This window comes from Wasmannia auropunctata, unplaced genomic scaffold, assembly GCF_000956235.1.
Source record: "Wasmannia auropunctata unplaced genomic scaffold, wasmannia.A_1.0 LD336106.1, whole genome shotgun sequence".
In the NCBI taxonomy this organism is placed as follows: Eukaryota; Metazoa; Arthropoda; class Insecta; order Hymenoptera; family Formicidae; genus Wasmannia; species Wasmannia auropunctata.
The window spans coordinates 9,515,426-9,537,497 of record NW_012026784.1 but is presented as its reverse complement, the minus strand read 5'-3'; the positions used below and the strand labels follow the sequence as shown (position 1 = coordinate 9,537,497).

The window sequence follows — 22,072 nt, the reverse complement described above, 5'->3', positions numbered from 1 at the left end:
TGGGACTCTTCATCGACGTCGCTCGATGTGTCACCGACGACGGTGGGAAGATCGTTTTCAATGCCCCCGCGACGCGTCTTCACGCTTCCATTCCTGCAGTTGCGAATTATGTGCAACGTGCAGATGGTTCCAATCCGGCGATATTTTCACGCCGTTTGACTACACTCGCGTGACAGGGCTTGACAAGAAAGAGTTCCCTCACGAAACGTGTCGCGTTTGTCGCGTCTCCTTTATGCAGAGGCACGCCATTGTGTGCTGGAAATATTCTTCGGATGATAGAGAAATTAATAAAATATATTCTTGTTTATTTAAACTGTTAATATTAATCTTCTTTAGATATATCTACACATTTATTTTTCATGTACATAGTTGTGATTACCCTACGAGAGTTTAGGGGATCTTGTCTGTTCATTATAGTGCTCAAGAAAGTTGTAAACAATTTTTTTTTTAATCAATCGAAAATGAAGGGAAAATGTCTACTCACTTAAAGAAGTAATCTATATAAAATTACAAATACATCGAAAAATATGACCCCTCTATTTACTATTAAAGTTTCGAAATTTCACTGGGGTCTCAGAGACCCAGAAGTGTTAAACAAACAAAACGTTCCCGGTGAACTCGATGCAATGCTCGAGCGTTATCGAGCAGCTTTTCGAGGTGGTGATGGAGGGGGGGGGGGGAATTCCGGTTGGTTCCCGTGACAGTGGCCGCTTCTCACGTCTGCGACTCGTGAAAGAGGAGTTAACGATGAGATAATTACCGGCTGTGGTGGCTGCAGCGCACCCATTGTTCGCCACCGATTCTCCGACGTACGCGCACGTACCTCCGACACAGCGGTATCTCTCGTCGACTTCGATGACTCATGAGCGCGCCATGCGCGGCGAATAAACGAATATGCGGTGGAAAGTATATATGCTCTATACCTGCAAGAAATAAATCGAGCCGCGGAATTCGCGTTGCGAAATTGTGTCTATCCTCGTTTATCGGAAATGTAAATTCCTCCGTACTTTTCCCCGGTTTAATTTTCAATCGGTTCTGCAAAGTGACTCACGGCGACGCAAATGAACGGGGCCGAGTCGAAAGGAGATATTAGTTCTTTAATTAGAAATTGTTTTATTTCAATTTTTTTTATTTTGTACCTCTGTTACTATCTCTTCTATTCTTCTCGATTAAATCTTTTATTCTATGTCCTTATGAACATGTAAATTCTGCATTTGAAAAACCTATTGTTCCCTTGTTGAATTTAATCTTATAAAATTATTATTTTTTCTCTTTCCATTTTGCGCAATTTAGAGATTTCATTACGCAATTACATTGTTCTTAAAAACAGTTTTAATAAAATTATGAAATAAAGTCACGCGCTTATTATTTACTTAAGCATTCTATGTATATAAATAAATTGTCATACATTTATGTTTACACAATTATTTTATACTTTTTATTGAATAATATTTTAAACATTCAAAGCTATAATAATGAAAGAAATAAATGTATATGTGTATAACATGTAGAAATGTTTATTAATTGCTACAAGGCTACGATTATTGCTTTGTAGAAATAATACAATAAGATTTAAATAGTTTTTTGATGACACTAGAAACAATATTTTTATTAAAAAATATTTTTACCAAATGGAAGAACGTTGAGTATAAAATCGTATACCCCCTCCCCTCCACCCCTTAATGATCCAGTTCCTAAAACTTGCCAAAGAAACTCTCAGCGGGATCAAAGGATCCTGAAAATAGGAATTCAACTATTCTTCTATAATTTACACCGTGGAGAAGTTTCGGAGGGTATAATCAGTTCCACGTCAGTCATCACGCCTGTTTAGAGACGACGCGTCCCTCTTTTTTTACAAAGGGCGCCGCGGATTGCTTATATAGAATACTACGAAGTGTCGGGAGATGATTCATGCTGTGAAATTTAATCATTTTTATTGTTCGACATCTCTCTCTCTTTTCCTCCCTCCCTCCCTCCCTCTTTCTCTCTCCGCGCGCAAGCACGAAACACGCTCAGCCTCTTTCTCTTTCCGTTTGTCCTGACGACTCTCGGTAACTCCTTTTACGCGCGTCCTTCTGCCTCGCCAACGGAAGCGTAGGAGGAGGAGATGGAGGTAGTGGTGGTGATAGTGGTAGAGCGGCAAGGAGGTCGCGTTCATGTAAGAGACGCCGTGTATCCTTCGAATTATGCGATCCGCGGGATCCCGGGGCTCGCCGGGCACGATCGCGAGGATCGATAGCGGGTCGAGGAAAAGTACGCCGTACTGTTGCTCTTCTCCTCCTTCTCCCTCTTCTGCCCTTGCCTCCCGCGCGCGCCGACGTACACTCAGCCTCTTCTTCTGATCCACTCGTTACGTGTTTATTTTGCAATTATTACGTTCTCGCGCCTGGCATGCCGACGTACATCATCGCCGATTAACGGACATCGGAGTGGTGTGCAAAGAAACGAGCGTCTAACACACGGCGAAAGCTACCGCCTGCTATAAGGACTGGCGCGGGCGTGTTTGCGAATGTATAATGTTACGTAGGCGCGCGCTTCTTGTTCCAGTGGCATGCTTCCGGTGAAATATGGAAGTCTCGTTATTACTAAATCTGCCCCTTTTATCTACAATAACAAGTTGAACTAGACCGCTAAGTCGAATAACACGATTACATAGAGAGAAGCTTTTAACGAGGTCGAAGCTGAATTTTGATTAATAATATTTCTATAATGTGTGAATTGTAAATACTTTTTATCTAAATTTTTGTTATTGCCAAAAACACGTTTTCATCAAACGCTTTTCATTCCTCTTTCCCTCACCCCCCTCCCCTGGTGCATCTTCGATTTTATTTCACATCTCGAATGGTGATTTATGAAATTCTTTTTTTCTCAATGTCCGTGACTGTGCAACGCTCGTTCTTTTATTTATTAGTCAGCACTCGACGAAATCGTTAGGAAGAAATCTTTTCGCCTATTTAGAAATAAAAGTAACGCGTATGGGGTTTTAATTAAATATAAAATTAAATTACAATGTTTACAATGTTACAATTGATGTAACAAGATCAAGCGTTGCGTAATTGCGAATAAAACGCAGTGTGTGACGGCAAGGTTACGGCACTTGTGCGTCTTCTTCTTCCGTGCGAGCCGATTCTTCGCATAAGAGTGGATTCCATCTTCACATGAGCCATTTCCCACGCGTCTTCGCGAACGGGCTGAATTAACATGCGACCGGGCAGGCAGTCGATCGTGCAATCTGCCGCACGTGAACCTTTCCACTTTTCACTTTTCACCTTTTCGTCTCCCACACGAATCTCTCCTCCATTCAAATCTTACGTGTTCGCGTGCCAAAAAGAAAAAGAGTTACTCGAGCATAATTTCGGCAAACTCATGTGAAGATTCCCACTTCTTATCGTTTCTTGACACGCGAAACTTTCACTGTTTACTTACCTTCTCACTTTTAAGAGTCGATTGCCTACGATCAATAACGATGCTTGAGATAAATTAAATTTTATAAAAATAATAAACTAAAGTTCTCTCCTTTCTGTTTATGCTCTGTAATTTCTCATGCTTTAATTGTCGCATACTCAGCTCCTAAAGTCTGCGTTTTGCTCGTATTTAAGATCGATGCAGACGAGAATCGGACAATAACATTCGTTGTACTGAATATTATACGCGCCTTCTCGTATCCGGATGCGGATTCTGAGAAAAGTGCGGCCATGGCCGCTGACCGATCGCAATCCGAACGGCGATCGAGATTGAGGATCGATCGTAAATAACAAAGTTCATCGCTCGACTTTCAGATCGGCCTCGCCGAAGCGAGCAGGAGCGACTGGACTCGTCCATGCCGGGCAGGGCGGAAGGACTCAGCAACAGCAGCAGCAGCAGGTGGATCTCGGGAGTGTGAGAGGAAAAAATCGCTGGTGGAAGACACGCGGAAGCGTGACGTCGTAAAGGACGCTCTGTGTGTCGTCTCTTACCAGAGACTGGTTTCCCTCGCGAAAACACGCTCCCACGGAAGGATGTCGCTGAGAACGGGACGCTCGACGCTCCTCGCGTCGCTCCTGACGCTGCTGATGACGATAATGACAATGACGTCCTGGCGAACCGCCCACGCTCACGTGGCTCTGACATTCCCGCGAGCCAGGCACTACGATCTGGACTTCCTGGACAACGCCAGGACGCCGGCTCCGTGCGGCATGCCGCGTGGTGAGTAATTTGCTTTAAATCTATTAGCTATTGTTTCGCGTATATGGTACATCTAAGCGTTTTCTTAGAATTTCTCAATAGTTAATTTGCAGTCAGAGTCACTTTTTCTTTAGCGAAAAGATTAATTATAATTGAAAAATATATATATTTCTGGAAGGCAAATAAAATAAACGTATATTTTTAAAAAGTGAATAGATTCAACTTCTCTCACGTATTTCGATTTTTGAAAATATATTTAAAAAAGTGTAAAAGTCGGATATATTTAATAATAAAACCAAAAATTATTTTTTTTAAAAACAAAATGGAATGTAAAAAAAATACTGCAAAACGCAGTATCTCGAGCGTTCTCCGATCTTCGGCGAAACATCGGAATTACGTAATATGTACGTGCGCGACGAGGATTTGAGATCTCTATCGGAACTGTCGGAAGCCTCGATGGCATCGAGAGCGCCTCGGAGTGTTCTCCGGAAATCGCGGCGCAGGCACTTTTCGCGCGCTCGTCTCCGGCTCTCGGCGCGGCAGGCAGGGGGTGCGGGAGGGTTGAATGCGATGGCGCGACGGGGCGCGCAGGGGGCACGGGTTTCTATGGGAAAACGACATTAACGCGGACGCTCGATCTCCCTCTCGCGGTGGGGGATATACAGCCCGCCGACGTCGCCGCCAGTCAGTCCGATTCGAAGCGACTTTCACCGGCTTGTATGAAGGGAGCGCGAGCCTCTCGGTGTACTCGCGCGGGCATTACCTTTCATGTTTTACGCGTATCTAACCGCCGATACCCAGGGCCGCATCTACCATAGAGGGGAAGAGCGAAGGCTGACCGTGGTAACAGAGTCAGGAAGATCGCAACGTGACCTTCCCCGTAAAGAAAGAATTTCAAGATTGAACGCACATGAAATGAGATGGACACGATATGAGAGTAACGCTGATAATTGCGTTAGATAGGTATTTAATCTTCTGATTGTGAATCAAGAAAATAAATATCCCGGAGGGGTTTCATATTTCCATCTTTTCCATTTCAAAGTCCGCAACAGCGAAAGAGTTAATACGAAGAACTTTCGAATCGTGCCTCTTGAACACTCTCGTGACAAGAAGCATATTTTTGAAAAATCAGAGGAGAGAGAGAGAGATGGAAAAGGAGTATTTATTATTTACACTCTCTCTCGGATCCTTAACTTTTTCCTCTAATTTTCTTCTTTGGACGGTCGATCTATAATGGGAAAGCCAGTGAGGTTGGAAAGCTGAGAAAAAGGAGATCGTAACTCTATTACGTTTTCACATTGTTGCGGCAAACGCAGACGCGAGGTCGTTCGCAATTACCTTGCGCGGTGTCATCGATCCTCCCTCCTCCCCCTCATTTTTCCTTGCGAAAGCGTAATTAAGACTACGCCGTAGATGGCACCGCGGCGGGTTACGTAAGTGACAGAGAGAGAGAGAGAGAGAGAGGGAGAGAGAGAAAAGAGAGATATCATTATTCTCTCCCGTGTGCAGAGTAACGAGAATTATTCGTTGGCTCGAGAAAAGGAGGCGACGACGAGTGCCCTCTTCTTCTTTTTCTGGAGAGACTTCTTTTTCCATGCGCGCCGCGCACTCTCCACCACTCTCATTTATCCACCTCCTCGCTCATTATCGGGGAGGTGATTAATTTGTGCCACGCCACTTATTCTCTCACGCGTCACAACGAAATTGCGAAAAAGTCGCGTAACCGGTCGTCGGAAAATTGCGGGCTCGAATGCGCGCGTCACGCTACATAAGTGCGTACGCGGTTGCGTAGTGACATTTACGCCGACCATAATTGACGAATTAAAAGATTGCGATTGTATCTCTCTCTCTCGTTTGCCGCGACACTACTCGGTTACGCGGTCCAATTATGTATTATTTATTACATTACTTCTCGACGTTCAGCTTTCGTCGTACTCGAAATAAACTGAAGAATCTGTTACGAAATAAAAAAGGAGACATTTCTATTTAGTAAAAAGTGTTGTTCGTCCAATTTTGAATTCTAATTACAATTGCTATCTTGAATAAGAAATAATGCTGTGATAAATTTTATACATTCTCGGAAAAGGTTTCTGGGAAAATTCTTGTCGCCGGTACAAATCTACTTGACTGAACGTTCCCCCGCGATTTTTATTAACGTTGCCTTACCTCACATTCAATTCTGGATTGTAATGAACTAAAACTAGCCGCGGTTTGACTTGACTGCCTTCGCGATTGCGCTAACGCGCACCAGCTGCGCGAATTACCAGGCAATAAATTTTTCTTTCCGCGGTTATAATTTAATCGAGCCGCTCCGACGGCTCCGCTCGGTCAGTGGTAGAGAAGAACCGCTTTCCTTCCGGAGGCGGCTTGGGGAAGCGGAAGGGGCCGGGTATTACGGTAATACCGGAAAAGTTGATTAAAAGTACCGGCGGGTATATATGTATAATCAGTTATTTGCATTTTTATTAAATTAATGCATAAACTTCGTGGATTTAGCACGTTCTATGACATGTACGGGATATACCTCTCCCTTTTTTCCCCCAAGTAGTTATATCGTAATAAAAAGAGTCGACAAATTACGAGAAATAGCGATATTATACTGTACTAACTACGGAAAATATATTCGTCCCGTTGCTAGTTTCTAATTTCGTCTCTCGAAATCTCGATCAATTTAGCAGACTATTCACTCAACGAACACGTTCGGAACATGTAAACGCGCGATTAAATTCGTTTACGCATCACGTATAATACATAGATGATCCGTTTTACGTGATATTTTTTGTAAGGCGGGCGGTGAAATTTTATGGTGGTCTACAGTTAGATACATCTTCACGTTCCCCGAAGTTTCGCCTCGTTCGAAAGGCTCGACGGAATGTTCGATCTGAAATGTAAATTAACAGGCGAGAAATATCCCGCGACGGGACATTCCCACTTCTGCGCTAGATCGCAAATATATCGGCGTTAGCGATATATACGTGACCTCCGGAACAGGTTGCGACAGAACCGAACGAAGCAAGGAATTAGGCCTTGCCGCGACTTTTTTTCAATGACGACGAATTTTTGGACTTAATCGTCGATGGTGCGGAACGCGGAGCCATTTATTATTTGCCCGATCTCGTTCTGCTCGCGAGATTACGAGTCAGGATTCACAGTCTAATTTTAATATTTCAAACGCTGTTTTTCAGGCCATATCAAGACGTCGTTACTGGCAGGAAGCAATTTCAACGTCACATGGCATCTCGCCTATCCCCATAGGGTAAGTAAAGCTCTCACGAGTTTTTTGAAATTTTTTTATCGCGCCATATCGATCTATATGTATCAAAGCGAATAAATTAACTGGATATCGGAATCTATTTATTTTATATAGACATATAATATAGATACATGTGTATTTATATAAAAATAAGTGTGTATATCTGAATAATAATAATAATAAATATATGTTTATAATATTAAATGTTTATAACAGATATTTAAAAAATATTTATATATATTCGAATACGCGTACAGTATACGATTTATTACTATAATAATTGTAAAGTAGAGGCATGATGTCAGAGCTGTCGGAACTTTGCAGCAGAACGAAGAAAAGTCTCGCGAGTCTCCGACAGAAAATTAATTAGCGAGAGTAACGGGAATTTCTTGAATACCGAAAATAGACTCAAGGAATTTTACCTCCTTGAATATTTTATGACATCGACATTCTTTTCGCTCTGACGCAACGTAGATCGTGCGCGATGTATTGCCTTATACTTTGCGGTATTGAAATCTCCATTTTAATTTTATGGCACCGACATACGCATACGAAGAATGTCCACTTAATTTTATTTCTGCGACAATATACCGTAGTATTGTCTTTTGGCGTTTTACTCGTCGCGCGCGATAAAACGGAAGAACCCGTTTCCCAAATGACTTATCATGCCTTACGCATCGCTCGGCCCCGTGCTGCGCAAAATGTCTCTCGCTCGCTGATTTCTCGCGGATCTCCCGCGCGAGGGAGAAAGGAAAATAAAACGTAACACGCCCGGTCACCGTTGTCGGCGGCGTTAAATTCGCCGCGGCGTTACACATCCGCACTTCCACGCAGGCTACCGCGACAGGCTGCTTAAAAGTCGTACGATCAGCGGTTACGTGAAGACAGGATAAAATCGCGCGTATACCTACCGTGCGTTTTATTATTTCGCATCGGGACCACTTTCTCCGTAGCGCCGACCACGTCCCGGGCCGCTCCGTGTTTCCCCCGTGCCGATGCGGACGTAAAACGCGTTCGGCATAATGGAGCATTCTTCGTGCGCGCCGCGGGTATTCGCGCGCGGGTAACGCCACATTCTCGGAGATCTCTCTCTCTCTCTCTCTTTCTGTTTCTTTTTTTTATATCTCGTTAATTAACCCTTTTACACAGCGCGCGCGCATTGCATCGTGGATTATAATGACGGCCGTCCGTTTCCAAGGTGCGGGCTTTCTAAAGCAGCTAAAATTAAAGTTCGTGTGCAACACACGAACGGAGCGATTGAAATCTAAATTTAAATCCGGATAAATTGAATTTAAATTATTCATTGATTGCATGTGCGCGTTGCCTCGTCAAACGCACGATTCCTATGATCGAAGTCGAACGAAGGAGAAAGCATTTACTTATGTCTTCGGAGATCTCGGAGAAAGCATTGATCGTGAAGCGTGAGATTAACGTTACGCCGTGTGTTATCAGAACTTTAGGGGACCGTATAAAACGATGGCTCTTGCTCTATTAAAATTAATTCTTGTCGTTCCTCGTCGACTGCAAGAAAGCCATAGAGAGAGAGATAGAGAGAGAGAGAGAGAGATTTTACTTTTACGAGCTTTCGCGGAAAGCATGGCCGGGGAATGAGGCGTTGAGCATTGCCGGGATACCGTATGTTATCAGAGAATTATACGGGATCGTAAACGACGTAACGTTTTCTTTTATTAAAATCTGAAAGAGAGAAGCCTTTACGAGCTCTCGTAAGAAGCGTTATTGCGCTGCGAGGAGAGCTGTGGATATACATTGTCAATATTACATCAGAAACTTTTTGTAGAATCACATGAAAAAAATCTATTTAGTAAACTTGATTTTCATAAACTTTATAGGCCCAACTGAGAGAGAAGCTTCCCCACAAATCTCCGTGCTATCTTTACACAGCTATGAATATAAATCCATCAAATCGGATGGCTTACAAATCATTAAAACCGTCGCCGGTTAAGAGGCAATAATTTATTTTCGTGTTTCTAACGAGCGCGTCACCCGTTCTCGCAGCTCGAAACGGTGAGAAACTTTTATTATGCCTTTCTTTTTGCACGCCCGACGCTTTCTGGCCGCGGTAAAAGCGCGCGCGGGTACTGTCGAATAATAATAATAATAACAACAACATCAGCAACAGCCTCCGCATTGTTCATTAACTGCACCGTCAGGCAAACGGGGGAAACGAGCTCGACGATAATCGCCGCCATGGTCGTTCGTATTCAACGTAACGAGCACTCGGGACACTCGACGACGCCGTTCGCGCGCGGTTCGCAGGACATTACGAATTTGTCCGTACACGTGGGTTCTGCGAAAAGGAGAGAAGGCACCGTGATGGCAACGACGACGTGTCGAGTGCCGAAGAGGCTCTCTTCTCTCTCTCTACCTACGCGCGCTCGTCGCTCAAGGTGACGCGCGCTGAATTATTCACGAGCGTGGTCTCCTCGTAGGCATGTAGATCTACGAGTAGGACGAATAGAGGCGGTATAGGGAGGCAGGCAAGGTAGGCAGGCAAGCAAACAGACGAGAGCGAGCCAGCTTCGCGCACCGTATAGACGCGGTGTGCCTGGAGCGCCTCTCCGAGGTAGAAACAGATCGGTATGCCGGGTACCGTAACTCGGACGTCGCTCGATGACGATCGCTCGAGCACGAAGGCGTCGTCCCCTGCTCACAAGCCTTCGGCTAAACGTGCAAAACCCGCGATTCTCCTGTCCGGCGAAACGGAGCGAACGGGGCGCGCGGCTCCGTGTACGCAACGGCTCGTTCTCGAAACGATTTTCGTCCTTGCGCCGCGATTGTCGGGCGATATTTACATTTTCCCGTTGCGCCTCTCGGATAAATGTAAAAGTAAAGAGTCGAGTTATCGTATCCCCCTCTAACAAATATTACATTATCCAGGTCGTATTAAACATCAGAACAGATACACGTGATAGAGGAACAATAGACAATGTGTGCGTAAACCTTAAAAAACCGTGGGAGAGATTTTATGCTAATTCTACAGACATTTGATGGTAAATATATTTTTAAAAAAGGATAAAATTTATATTAATAAAGAAAATCGATTCTCTGTATGTTAAGCAAGGAATTTAACTGTAATTTTGAAAATGTAGCAAACAAAATTTAAAATTCACATTTTTCTTCTCGCCTTTTTTTTACCTTTCTTTTTCTTTTATCAAGAGCCTAGATTTGTGAAAGTATATATTAATGCTCGCCGCAGTTAAAAAATCAATACTCGTCGCGGAGAAAGAGTCGTCGCTTCTCTAATTTTGCAAGATCTTTCTTGCAGTCGTCCGCAGGAAAATCTCGCGGGACTGCAGAGAGAGATGGAAGGTACACCCGCAATGAACATCCGCGCGGATTACGTTACGACAGGGACAGGTTGAAATCCTGGCCGCCGCCGGCGGTCCGCCGGCACTCCTCCCTCTCCGCCGCGCCGCGAAAATATCCGCGGCACGAGAAAAATTCGACAATAACAACCGTGCCTACTGAGAGTGCAGGTGTGTTCGCCGTGCGAAGCGGTACCACGTAGCCGCGGCTCTTCGTCGCTTCCCTTTCTCCTTCACGGCGGTCGAAAGGGGGGAAAACATCGCCGTTTCGCGACGACGACGGCCACCGGTTTTCGTTCACCGCGCGTCTTTTGCATCCAGTGCGAACTGCATTCGCGTCCGTCGCATCGTATAGGTGTCGCACGATATTCAGAAAACAGTCGTCAAATTCAGCGGCACGCAAACCTGCAAATTTTAATCCGTGTGAAATAAAGACCATAAAATTACAAATCTGAATTCAAATATTCGAAAATAGAAATAAGTGAATTTCGCTCGGATAAAATACAATGAATGAATTACGTTAAAAGGAAAGTTTTTAATTGAAAAACAATTGATCATGCTACTTTACAGTCAAAAATACTGCAGCCATTTAAATTCACATATAAAAGCAGGAACAATTTTAAATTATAATTTTTAACCCGTATGATTAATCGTTCGTAATTTAAAAATCATTTGTTAAACAGATGAACTTGTATTTTTATCTAATTCCTAAAATTAATAAGTTTAAGATAAGTTTCTTTTTAAATTTCTTCGAATGCTAAGTAACTCAAAATACACGCGTAGAGGCTAGGATAATGAGAACAATGTCGAGGCTACGAATTATCATAGGTTTATAACCACGACGGCCACACTCGGCGATTGTCGATTCCGAAAGAGGAATTACACGTTGCACACCTCGATTAAGTTACAATAGCATCCGCGGCTGTTAATCGCGTCGCGATAATCCTTACGTACGTTGCCGCTTCCTACGGACAACGGGACGGATACGGATGTTACTCAATATAGCGTTTTATATGAACTTGCATCGACCTGCATACGGCCTGCACACCACGCACTCGCCTAACGGTGCTCGGAACGCGACGATAAAGAATCTCACGGTGTCGCAATCGGTGGCGCATATCAATCGGTCGACCGACCCGCTCATTAGGCTCGCTGTCGTTATGCCTCCCGTCATTACTCCCGCGAACGCTCCGCGGGGGAGGAGGGGGGGGGGGGGGAGAACTCGCGGCCTCGCGCCCTCCGCGAGTCGCGCGCGCGCGCTCGCTCGCTCGCTCTCGATTCGGGACACGTTTCATAAACCGCCAGGTGGGTGTCGCAAGCGCGTGATTGCGAGGCGCGTTCGCGGGTAAACGTTAACAGAAATAACGTGACCGAGAAGCGCTCGCGCCATACGACACGCTCGTAATGTGATTCCGTTTATCGCTAATCATTGACACTCTGGCGTCGTCATTTTGGTGCGGATATTTTTGTCAAAATTCGTTACTCACATAATTCTCAATTCGTAGTTATTTAGACACGACTGAAGGCCGAAGGCTCGAGAAAATAAATTGGGCGTCCTGAATTACAATTAGAATTCGTAAAAAATATTAAATCGCTTGAGTGAGATAGAATGACTAAAATAGAATCGTAAAAAACAATAACGTAATTGATTAACATATATTAATACAGTTGCTAACATGTCAATGAAAAATTGTGAAATAATGACGTTAGTTGTGCCAGTAAACTCGAAGCGGAGAAATTCTAATCCGTTATTGTTGATTTATTGAGGATAGCGTGGCCAATTGACGGTGACGGAACGAATCATCTGCAATGTTTCTTGCGACTCGACAAGTTATGAGGGGAAAAAAATCGAGAAATCGAACGACCGGAATCTGCTTGCATCGATTTTGTCTATTGGCTGGTATCGGAGCCACTCTACCGCGCGTTGTCTCGTTCTGATGATGTGTCATTTATTGCGGAACTCGGCGGAAAAAAGCCATAAATTTAACGGAATGGCATGAATGGGCAAAACAGAAATGGATGGATGGACGGACATTCAGTTCACGACTCGCGAAGCACATTCTTCATTTCCTAGATACGTGACAGGCGCACGGATCTATTCCGTACGAAAATATAATCTGTACTTCTGTTGAACCTTGCGTCTTTAATGTTGAGTAACGCGACACAATTATATAACTGTAGATTCAAAATTTTAGCGGAGGAAAGATGAAATGAGTGTGCAAAGAGATATTAACATTATTAATAAACAATAAAATATATTAATATTATAATTTAAGAACAGGTAGAACGATTAAATATATTTTTTTGTAAATAAATATTTTCCCTCTACATTTTACGTGATTTTTCAGGGAGGATTTCGCCTTCAGATCTTAGACTTTTACGACAGGCCTCTGATGGACCTGACGCCCATCACGCAAAGCAGCGAGTTTGTCGAGAACGACGCCACGTAAGTGCGCGACGACGACGCGTCCTCCTCTTCGATCCTGATAACCCTGATTGAGTCTGACGTTTCCGATTTTCCAGGGCGCAAAGCTATGCCGTGCAGCTGCCGCAAAATTTCACCTGCACGGACTGCACCATCAGGCTGCTGCGGGAGGCCGAGGAATGGGGCTCGAGCTATAGATTTTGGTCTTGCGCCGACATCGACGTGAGTTTCTCGTGATTTCTCTTGGAAAATGTAGCTTCTAATCCGATTAAACGCGGCAGAGCAAAAAAATTTAATTAACGACGGAAAGAATATCGAGAAAATGAAGTAGCATGTTACATCGGCAATGTAAACACTTCGCTCGCTATTAAGGGGTTCTATCCCTGAGGCCTTAAAATGATACCTAAGTTTGGGATTTTTTGTGGGTAAATAGATAACTTTATTTAAAAGCTGTTTAGAGGACATTATAGTACATATATAAGAAACTAAAAAATTATTTTTTTATTTTTTTTGTACTCTCTAAATTTTTTGGAGTGAAATTTCACTCTAAAGAGTGAAAATACTGCTACTCAAGTGGCCGAGTGACAGTATTTTCACTCTTTTGGAGTGAGATTCACTCTAGAAAATTTAGAGAGTACAAAATGGCGGCGCAATGGCCATCAGATATCATTTTAAAACCTCGAAGGTGGGTTAATCCCTTAAACGAAACAATGAAAAAGACTATAGTTTAAGAAAAAAATGTTGCATAACAAGAAACGAACATATAAAATCGTCAAAAAATTTATCAATGTATTTGCGTATTGTGATAAATTTTCTTAGATTAATAATATAATTATTAATAATATAATTATTATAATTATATTATTATTATATTATTGTTATCATTGTATTATAATCTACAATCGTGTCATATCGCTGTAATGAATTTTTTAAGCTTTCTTTCGATGTCTCACAATTCACAGGAAACGTCCTGTGGCGATTGTTTTCGTAGATAAAATTAACGACGTTAATTTTCATCACCGTTTGTGAGATTCCCTTTCTTTCCTCCCCCCTCCTCCGGTTTCCATCCTTGAGTGATCTGTAATCTCTCTGCCGACAGATCCGCGATAGGAAAGACTACCGGGAGGACTGTAGCGGTCACGGACGTTACCTGCTAGGCAGGTGCAGGTGCGACCGTCTTTACCACGGCACGAGGTGCGAATTTAAGGAGGAGTGCCTGGAAGACTCGGACTGCGGTATTCAGGGCACGTGCATCGACAATGGTGGCACGACCGCGCCTACCAAGCAATGCTACTGCAACGCCGGCTGGTTCGGGCCGGGTTGCGCGAAGAGTAAGTTTCCCTTCAAGAATTTCTTGCGTGCCATCGGGCCGCTTCTGGGACACTTTACTGCGTTTCGCCGACCTCTCGATATCGACATCCGTGATTGGAGAAAAAAATAAATATTCCGGAGCTTTGATCCCCCGAATGCCAAAGTATTGAAAATAAGATATAATTTATAGCGCTTTTCATATTTTTTACTTTTTATCTTTTATTACGTAAAATTCTTTTAGACGGTTCTTAAAAATACGTCAAATGTATTATACTATAACACTATTCTGATTCTTGTTATTAGCGATTTACAATTAAATATATTTCAATACAACTTTTTAAATATTTTTTGGATTATATGTTAATAGCGTTGAACAAATTAATTTTTTCAACAGTAACTGTACTGAAATTGTAAAATTCACATAATAATATTATTATTGAGTATTAAAATCCACTTTAGATTGCATTTGACGTTTCTAAATAACTTCATCTTGTTTTAATTTTTCAGTTGCTAATATATTTAAAATTTTCTTTTTAATTTGCATAAAATTTGACTTTGCATAAAATTAAACTTCTGATTCACTTGCATTTCAGATATAGCTAATAACATAATAAAAATTAGTAAATTTGCCATTACTATTATGTTTTTTAATGTCCATTAAAAAATTTATTCTATATATTTACATTATTGAGATTCAACCGTCGATTTTATCCGCAACTATAAATTCCCGATCACATTACGTCAGCTGAAGCCTGACGATCCATTAGCTTTTTTAATGGCTGTTTAAAAACAGAAGCGATTTAATAGCTGCTAGTGCGAACGAGCATCTATCAAACGAAAAAAAAAAGAGATTGAGAAAGCCTCAGGCCCGGCCGTAGCGAGCGTTGTTGTCTTAACGAGTTTACGGTGAAACCGTCCGTAACAATCATTCTTGCTGCATCGATGATTCCACTTTCAGAATCACCGGTGAAGAGCATCGATGTAAATTTGGACGCGTATACGATGAAACGATTCTCCGACGACATTATATTCTACTGGCGAATTCTGAAGGAGAGCAAGGAGCTGGAGGGCATTCTCGTGGCCAACTCCACGACGTGGATCGGTATCGGATGGAGGCCGAGCGATCTCGGTCCGTCTTGCCGATCCTTCCCCATGATCAAGGATATACCCGAACCACTTCCGCAGCCGGAGCCGAAATCGGAATCGATCAACAAATCGACGCCCAAACCGGAACCGGAGCCCGAGCCCGAGCCCGAGCCGGAGCCCGGCGCGGAAGGCGAGAAATCGATAGCGAAGAGACGATCGGCTTTCGGCGTCTACGGCGTAACATCGCGACCGGATGTCGATGTTACCGTGCAGACCAGCGTGACCTATCAAGTTAGCACGAAGCAAGGTAGGATCTATTTATCGTCTTATATCACGTCATTATTTCCCGGAAAGAAAGTATTTGCCGATATTGCAAAATGTTTATGTGTCGCGGAGTATCTCAGGAAGTTGCAGTATAGACGCAGCGGTATATACAATTAACTGTCTTCGCTGTGTTTCTTGAAATTCATATCGCTTCTTGCGCGCATGCGATATTCATGTATTTATAAGTGGACGTCTACGTGTTCCTGTAGGAAGAAAAAACCTGTTTGTGTGGCGACATGTGCGTGATATGCATTCGTACGAGTGTTCTTACTCCGTTTTTTCCTCTACTACGCCGCGCACAGGGTACACAGTCATTAACACGCTATCGCTGTTAGTTAATGTAATTCCAACTTGTTAGACGTGATTCGCGCAAAGTTCAAGGAGTGCGTAATTATACGAACGACAGCCGTATTGCATTATTAAAAAATTACAATGCAGTCAGAAGTAATCCGCGTTCGAATAATACGCTTTACGCAACAAGCGAAGGACACGCACGATCGAATGTCAAAATTTCACGCGTGTAATTTTTTTCCGAACGATGAATCTTATAAGGATGTTATTTAAAAATAGAATCTTTTTGCATTAAATATAACAAGATGTTAACTGCAGTTATCGCAAAAAGTTGACAATTATTTTCTCGATCTCAAGAGAATAAAAAATAATAATTTTTGTGATGTAACTTTTGCATTGTCTTTTACGGAAGGTTCTTAATTAATTTGTTTACATAGGCCGCAAGAGGAGATCTCCAAAATCATCCACGGCCTCTGCGCTTGGTATGTATTATGTATTTATGTCCAGAACAGCCCCGATGAGTCGTTTCGCTTGCTCAAGAATTTAATAGCAATATGTAGATTTACCCGAAAAATCCCAGTAGACTTTGTATAACAATAGCCTCCTTTCGAGACACGACGCACGAGGTGATGGCCCCAATAAGTAGGTAGTTCGCACGACGTACGATGCTTTGTTGCACAGGGAAACAGGTCGGTGAGTCGAGCGCCGTCGCCGAGCCGGAACCTACCTCTGAGCCAGAACCAAAATCCGAGCCTGAACCCAGCTCCGAGCCAGAGCCGAAATCCGAGCCTGAACCCAGCTCTGAGCCAGAACCAAAATCCGAGCCTGAACCCAGCTCCGAGCCGGAACCGAAATCCGAGCCTGAACCCAGCTCTGAGCCGGAACCGAAATCCGAGCCTGAACCCAGCTCTGAACCGGTACCAAAATCCGAGCCTGAACCCAGCTCTGAGCCGGAGCCTAAATCCGAGCCTGAACCCAGCTCCGAGCCGGAGCCAAAATCCGAACCAGAACCCAGCTCCGAGCCAGAGCCGAAATCTGAACCAGAACCCATCTCTGAGCCAGAGCCGAAATCTGAGCCGGAGCCGAAGTCCGAACCGGAACCAAATTCCGAGCCTGAGCCAAAATCCGAGCCGGAACCTAGTTCTGAGCCAGAACCAAAATCCGAACCGGAGCCTAATTCCGAGCCGGAACCAAAGTCTGAACCGGAACCCAAATCTGAACCAGAACCCAACTCGCAACCGGAGCCAAGTGCGGGCCCGAGATCGGGAGCGACGAAAGGTAACGAGGACCGATTTAACGCTTGTTTCCGCACATATCGCCATGCTACTATCATATCATTAACTCCTGAGCTACCAGAGATTTTTCGCTTTCTAACTTTTAGTTTTTTAATTTTAGTTTTTTGACATTGCAATGAAAGAGAAGTTTTGCAACAATTCTCCGACACGTATTAATATGAGCACATTACGTTAATAAAAACAAGTTCAATGATAAAATATATAAAATCTCTCGTAGTTGTACAACATCTCTACGATAATCAGTAGTGTGTACATCGCTCATTACTTTCGATATTCGCGACTTTCACGATAACCGTGTGGCCGCCGGTAAAAGTTTGCACGACTGGAACGCGAGGACCGCAGCGGCAAATATTTGCCGTGAAAGCGTACCTATTTAGCGTGGTGATAAGACGCGAGAAATAATCTATTCCATCCGCGCTGCTTCCACCGGATGTCGGCGCTGATTGTAAAATGTTAAAATGCAACCACTCTGACTCCGCGTAAATTCCTGTTGATTTAACTTCGCCAATTGCGTCTTTGCACGCAGCAGCGAAGAGCGAAAAAAAAACTGTATATGCAGAGAGATAATGTCGATAACGCTTAACGCTTCACGTCCCCCCCCCCCCGTCGCTACACGCCACACTCACCACGAGAATTTTTATATTTTCCCCTGTAAATACCGATAACTTCCGAATTGTAGCATGCATTACTACGACACGAAATTTGCACGTGTCTCGATCTCTATACCCGTCACGACTTCACGATATCGTAGGACACCATTTGAATCCCCCGCATAACATCGACTCATCTCACCCGAACGAATAATCGATCCTATGTTGGGGCTGAAATGCACTCAACGGGAGAGTAGCTTTTTAAAAGAAAATTTAAAGTATGTACAAAAAGATATTTCAATTAAGGGGAAGGCTGTATAAACAACGAAAATACAACTTAAAATTTTCAAACGATTTAAAAAAGATACCAAATGTAAGAATCTTAATTTCTCCTTGTGCAAAGAGACGAGTCATGAATTACAAAAAAAAATTTGAGTACACGAAAAGAACAATTTTGCTGGATCCGGATGAGAAAATAATTTTTGTTCGATAGTCAAAATAATTTTGTTGGAAAGTCAAAATAATTGTTAGAATATCAAAACGTTTTAAAGTAATGCCTATCATTTTTAACTTTCCAACAAATTATTTTGATTATTGAACAGAAATTATTTTCAGATCTGTATTCAGCAAAGTTTTTAGACTTTTCAACAAAATCGTTCTTTCCATGTAATAATAGATATACATACCACAGACGCATTTCAGTTCACCGTTCAATTTCATATCATAGGCATTCTACATGATAATTCTATTCGGCGAATTTTCGCAATGTCGCGACTCTTTGTGTTAACTGAATTTCTTCGCGCACACGCAAGCATCGTTGCCGACGCCGGGGCACAAGTACACGCCCAAGCACGACTTCAACCCCATGGACTGCACGGACATTATAATCGGCACGGCGCGAGGGACGAGTTACAGGATCGGCGATTATTACACGAGGGACAGGTCGACGCCGCGCAGGGACGCGTACTGGGACGGGAGGGACAGCCTGACGGCCGCGTTCGGCTACGAACGCGACGGCGTCACGACGATGCTCTTCCGCAGGAAGCTGGCCGCGAGCGAGCCGACCGATCACGAGATCCGCGACGGTAATATGCAGGTGATTTGGGCGAAAGGTCAAGAGCCGGGCAGATACGTACACCAGCCGGCTAGCGGGATCGAAAAGGCCAAGGTCGGCGTCAAAGACTTCTACAAGGTCGACGAGCTCAAATATCACGGGCACAAAATGCAGAGAGGCGCGGTCACCATGAATTTCTTCGGTGAGGTCATCCGTTCAGCCTCCGCCGCGTTTATCCCCGATGTTATTGATGCCCGCGTGTGTCTGTTATAGCGCGTGGCGCTTTAAAATCGTAGATCGTATAATAAACGTCGATTCAATATATCCTGCCAATTTTTTGCTTTTAAATATATTTGTTCATTTTTTTCTGGATTGTTATTAATAATTTTTCTTATACAGAAGATATATTCTATTTTTTTTTAAACAATTGCTTACCTTATGACGCGGCCATTAAATATTTCAATATTTGCAAAATTTAATAATATTTCGGACGTTTCAGATGAAACTAAGAAGCCGGAATTTGCCGGCGGTGTAGCGTCGCAAGACGGTATCTGCGGTGGTCAGTGGCGTTATCCGAGAAATTGCTCGCCGGAAAACGGCACTTGCGAATACGCCATACAATGGACGTACAAGGGTAAAAAGGTAATGTGTCTCATATTTCCTCGGCGTTCTCCCTTTTGTGTGAACGTAGACAAAGCCACTCTAACGAAACCGATATCATGAGAAATGCTTTTCTCTCCGCAGGATCTGATAACGTTCGTAATCTCCACGACGAATACCAATATGTGGACCGGAGTTGGATTTTCTGACGACAATAGCATGGTAAGAATTTGTCAAATAAAGAGACAAAAACTTTGTCCTTTTTCTTGGTAACTCGCCTTGATGTTCCTTCAACTGACTAAATCTAACATTTCATGTAGTCGAGAAAAAGAGCCATATCACTTAAATGGACCGTTTCAGCAAACCGTTTTTTCTTGAAAAGAAACGAGTCGCGTAAAGAACAAAGTCGGAGTTTATAAAATTGTCAGATAATACTGTCTTTTTTTCCTCTATTCAGTCGCAGACCGATGCCGTGCTCGGCTGGGTCGATAAAACAAACGGTCGAGCTTTCGTGATGGATACCTGGATCAGCGGCTACAACGCGCCGTTGCTGGATCTGTCGCAGGACGTCTACAACATCAGCGGCCGCATCGAGAACGGCGTAACCACCCTCCGGTTCTCGCGAAAACGCGTGACGAAGGACAGCAAGGATCTCTCGTTTACGGACGATCACTGCCTGTATATGATGTTCCCGGTGAAGGGAGGCGTATTCAATCCGATCAATAAGAAGATCCGAAAGCACGACGCGAAACCGGTCGTTTCCACAGACAGAATATGCATCAAGTCCTGCGGCCTGGAAGGTAAATGTCGATTACTTGCATTTTTGTCGCTCGTTAAAGTTGTTCGATGCAATGCAACTATCGACACGCGCAACATAACTTTTTAAACATCATTAATCGTTTGAATCATTTAATATATCCCTGCTTAATTAGTGTCATTTTTCATGAAGTTGTTCAATGTAATGCAACTATCGACACGCGATGTAATTTTTTAAAAGACATTAATTTGAATCATTTAATATATTCTTGTTTAATTATTGTGTTACTGTTCTCATCCAATTATTATTAGAATGATTGCAATTGCCACTTAATTAATTAGTCTTTTTTCGTTAAAACGATTTCGTTAAAGTATCATTTCTTGTGAACGTTAATGTGTGATGTGATAAATGCTGATTTATTGTGTTTCAAAGTGTATTTCCGATCACTGTTAAGAATATCATTCAATTGCTCACTTAGAAATCGAAGACCAAACCACGCCCGCCCCGCCTAGATTGCATTACGATATTGAAGTTAAGCTCGTTAACTTGGGTGATGGATTTATGGCTCCCACACCTGACAGCCCCGACTTCGAAGTGATCTCGAACAGGATATCGGAGAGCTTCGGACCGGTCTTCGAGAAACTTCCGGGCTACTATCAAGTCCGACTCGACGAGTTACGAAAGTAAGACAGCAAAATGGAAGAAATAACATAAAATAGCAACGGCAAGTGTTAGATAAGGTACTATTTATTCCCGTTCGTTCTCGTTACAGAGATAACGAGCAGGGAGTGATCGCGCGCATGAACCTGATCGTCGACAAGAACGAGGCCAAGGGTAGGTCGTTGAAACCCGCGGACACCGGCTTAGAAGCGGAAAAAGCGTTGCGCGAGGCACTCGTGACTGGCAAGGTCGGTGCACTCAGCGTCGATCCGCAGTACTTAATAGTGAGAGCACCCCGAGGTGAGAGCTGAATTCCTCAATTCCTATTATATATTGATATAACATAAAATTCTTTTTCCCCGCGATAAATTTTCCATCGTAGATTGAGATCCGGATTAAGTGATTTCTCATCTATTCTCGATAGCGTATGTAACGGTAATCGTCTTAAAATTTATTCTCGTTATTATCACAGCAACTATTAACTAAATAACTGTAATCGTCTGAAAAAAAGCTATATGATTCAATTATATAGCTTTAAGTAGCGCGTCATTTTTTTTTTAAACGAGAAATTTATCGTTCATGCCAGCAGGCGTGAAGAAATGAAGACTCGCGTTCAGATTATTCAAGATACTTATCGTCTCCGTTAATCGCTACGAGTTTTACGACGTGTACTTATTTTCAGTAAACGACATAGAGACGGAAGATGAGAACGATCGACCGCCTTCCGCGACGGACTTGTTCCTGGGCGCGACGAAGTTTTATATCGTCGTCGGTTGCGTGGCAGCATTGCTGGCCCTCGCACTGCTCCAGGCCAGTTGCACTCTCTACAGGAGCTCGAAGAGACGAGCGACCAAGGTATGTTCTGTGTGCAGCGTTAGGAATTTCTTGTATTTTCTTCTACACGTATTTTTTTTTCTCTCCACTTTTTCTCGCATC

At 43.2% G+C, this 22,072-nt stretch overlaps 1 protein-coding gene across 1 annotated transcript in view; it reads left to right on the top strand.

Moving 5' to 3' along the window:
• LOC105456226 overlaps positions 1–22,072 on the top strand; it is a 28,643-nt gene that overhangs the window by 4,262 nt on the left and 2,309 nt on the right. The window contains exons 2-16 of the mRNA XM_011700124.1: positions 3,780–4,185; positions 7,350–7,420; positions 13,092–13,189; positions 13,267–13,390; positions 14,268–14,499; positions 15,438–15,872; positions 16,618–16,662; positions 16,862–17,458; positions 18,878–19,321; positions 19,619–19,761; positions 19,864–19,941; positions 20,177–20,519; positions 20,955–21,159; positions 21,249–21,436; positions 21,819–21,991. Of these exons, the coding sequence (XP_011698426.1) occupies positions 3,999–4,185; positions 7,350–7,420; positions 13,092–13,189; positions 13,267–13,390; positions 14,268–14,499; positions 15,438–15,872; positions 16,618–16,662; positions 16,862–17,458; positions 18,878–19,321; positions 19,619–19,761; positions 19,864–19,941; positions 20,177–20,519; positions 20,955–21,159; positions 21,249–21,436; positions 21,819–21,991 (3,363 nt within the window). The 5' untranslated portion in view covers positions 3,780–3,998. The remainder of the gene's footprint in view (positions 1–3,779; positions 4,186–7,349; positions 7,421–13,091; positions 13,190–13,266; positions 13,391–14,267; positions 14,500–15,437; positions 15,873–16,617; positions 16,663–16,861; positions 17,459–18,877; positions 19,322–19,618; positions 19,762–19,863; positions 19,942–20,176; positions 20,520–20,954; positions 21,160–21,248; positions 21,437–21,818; positions 21,992–22,072) is intronic.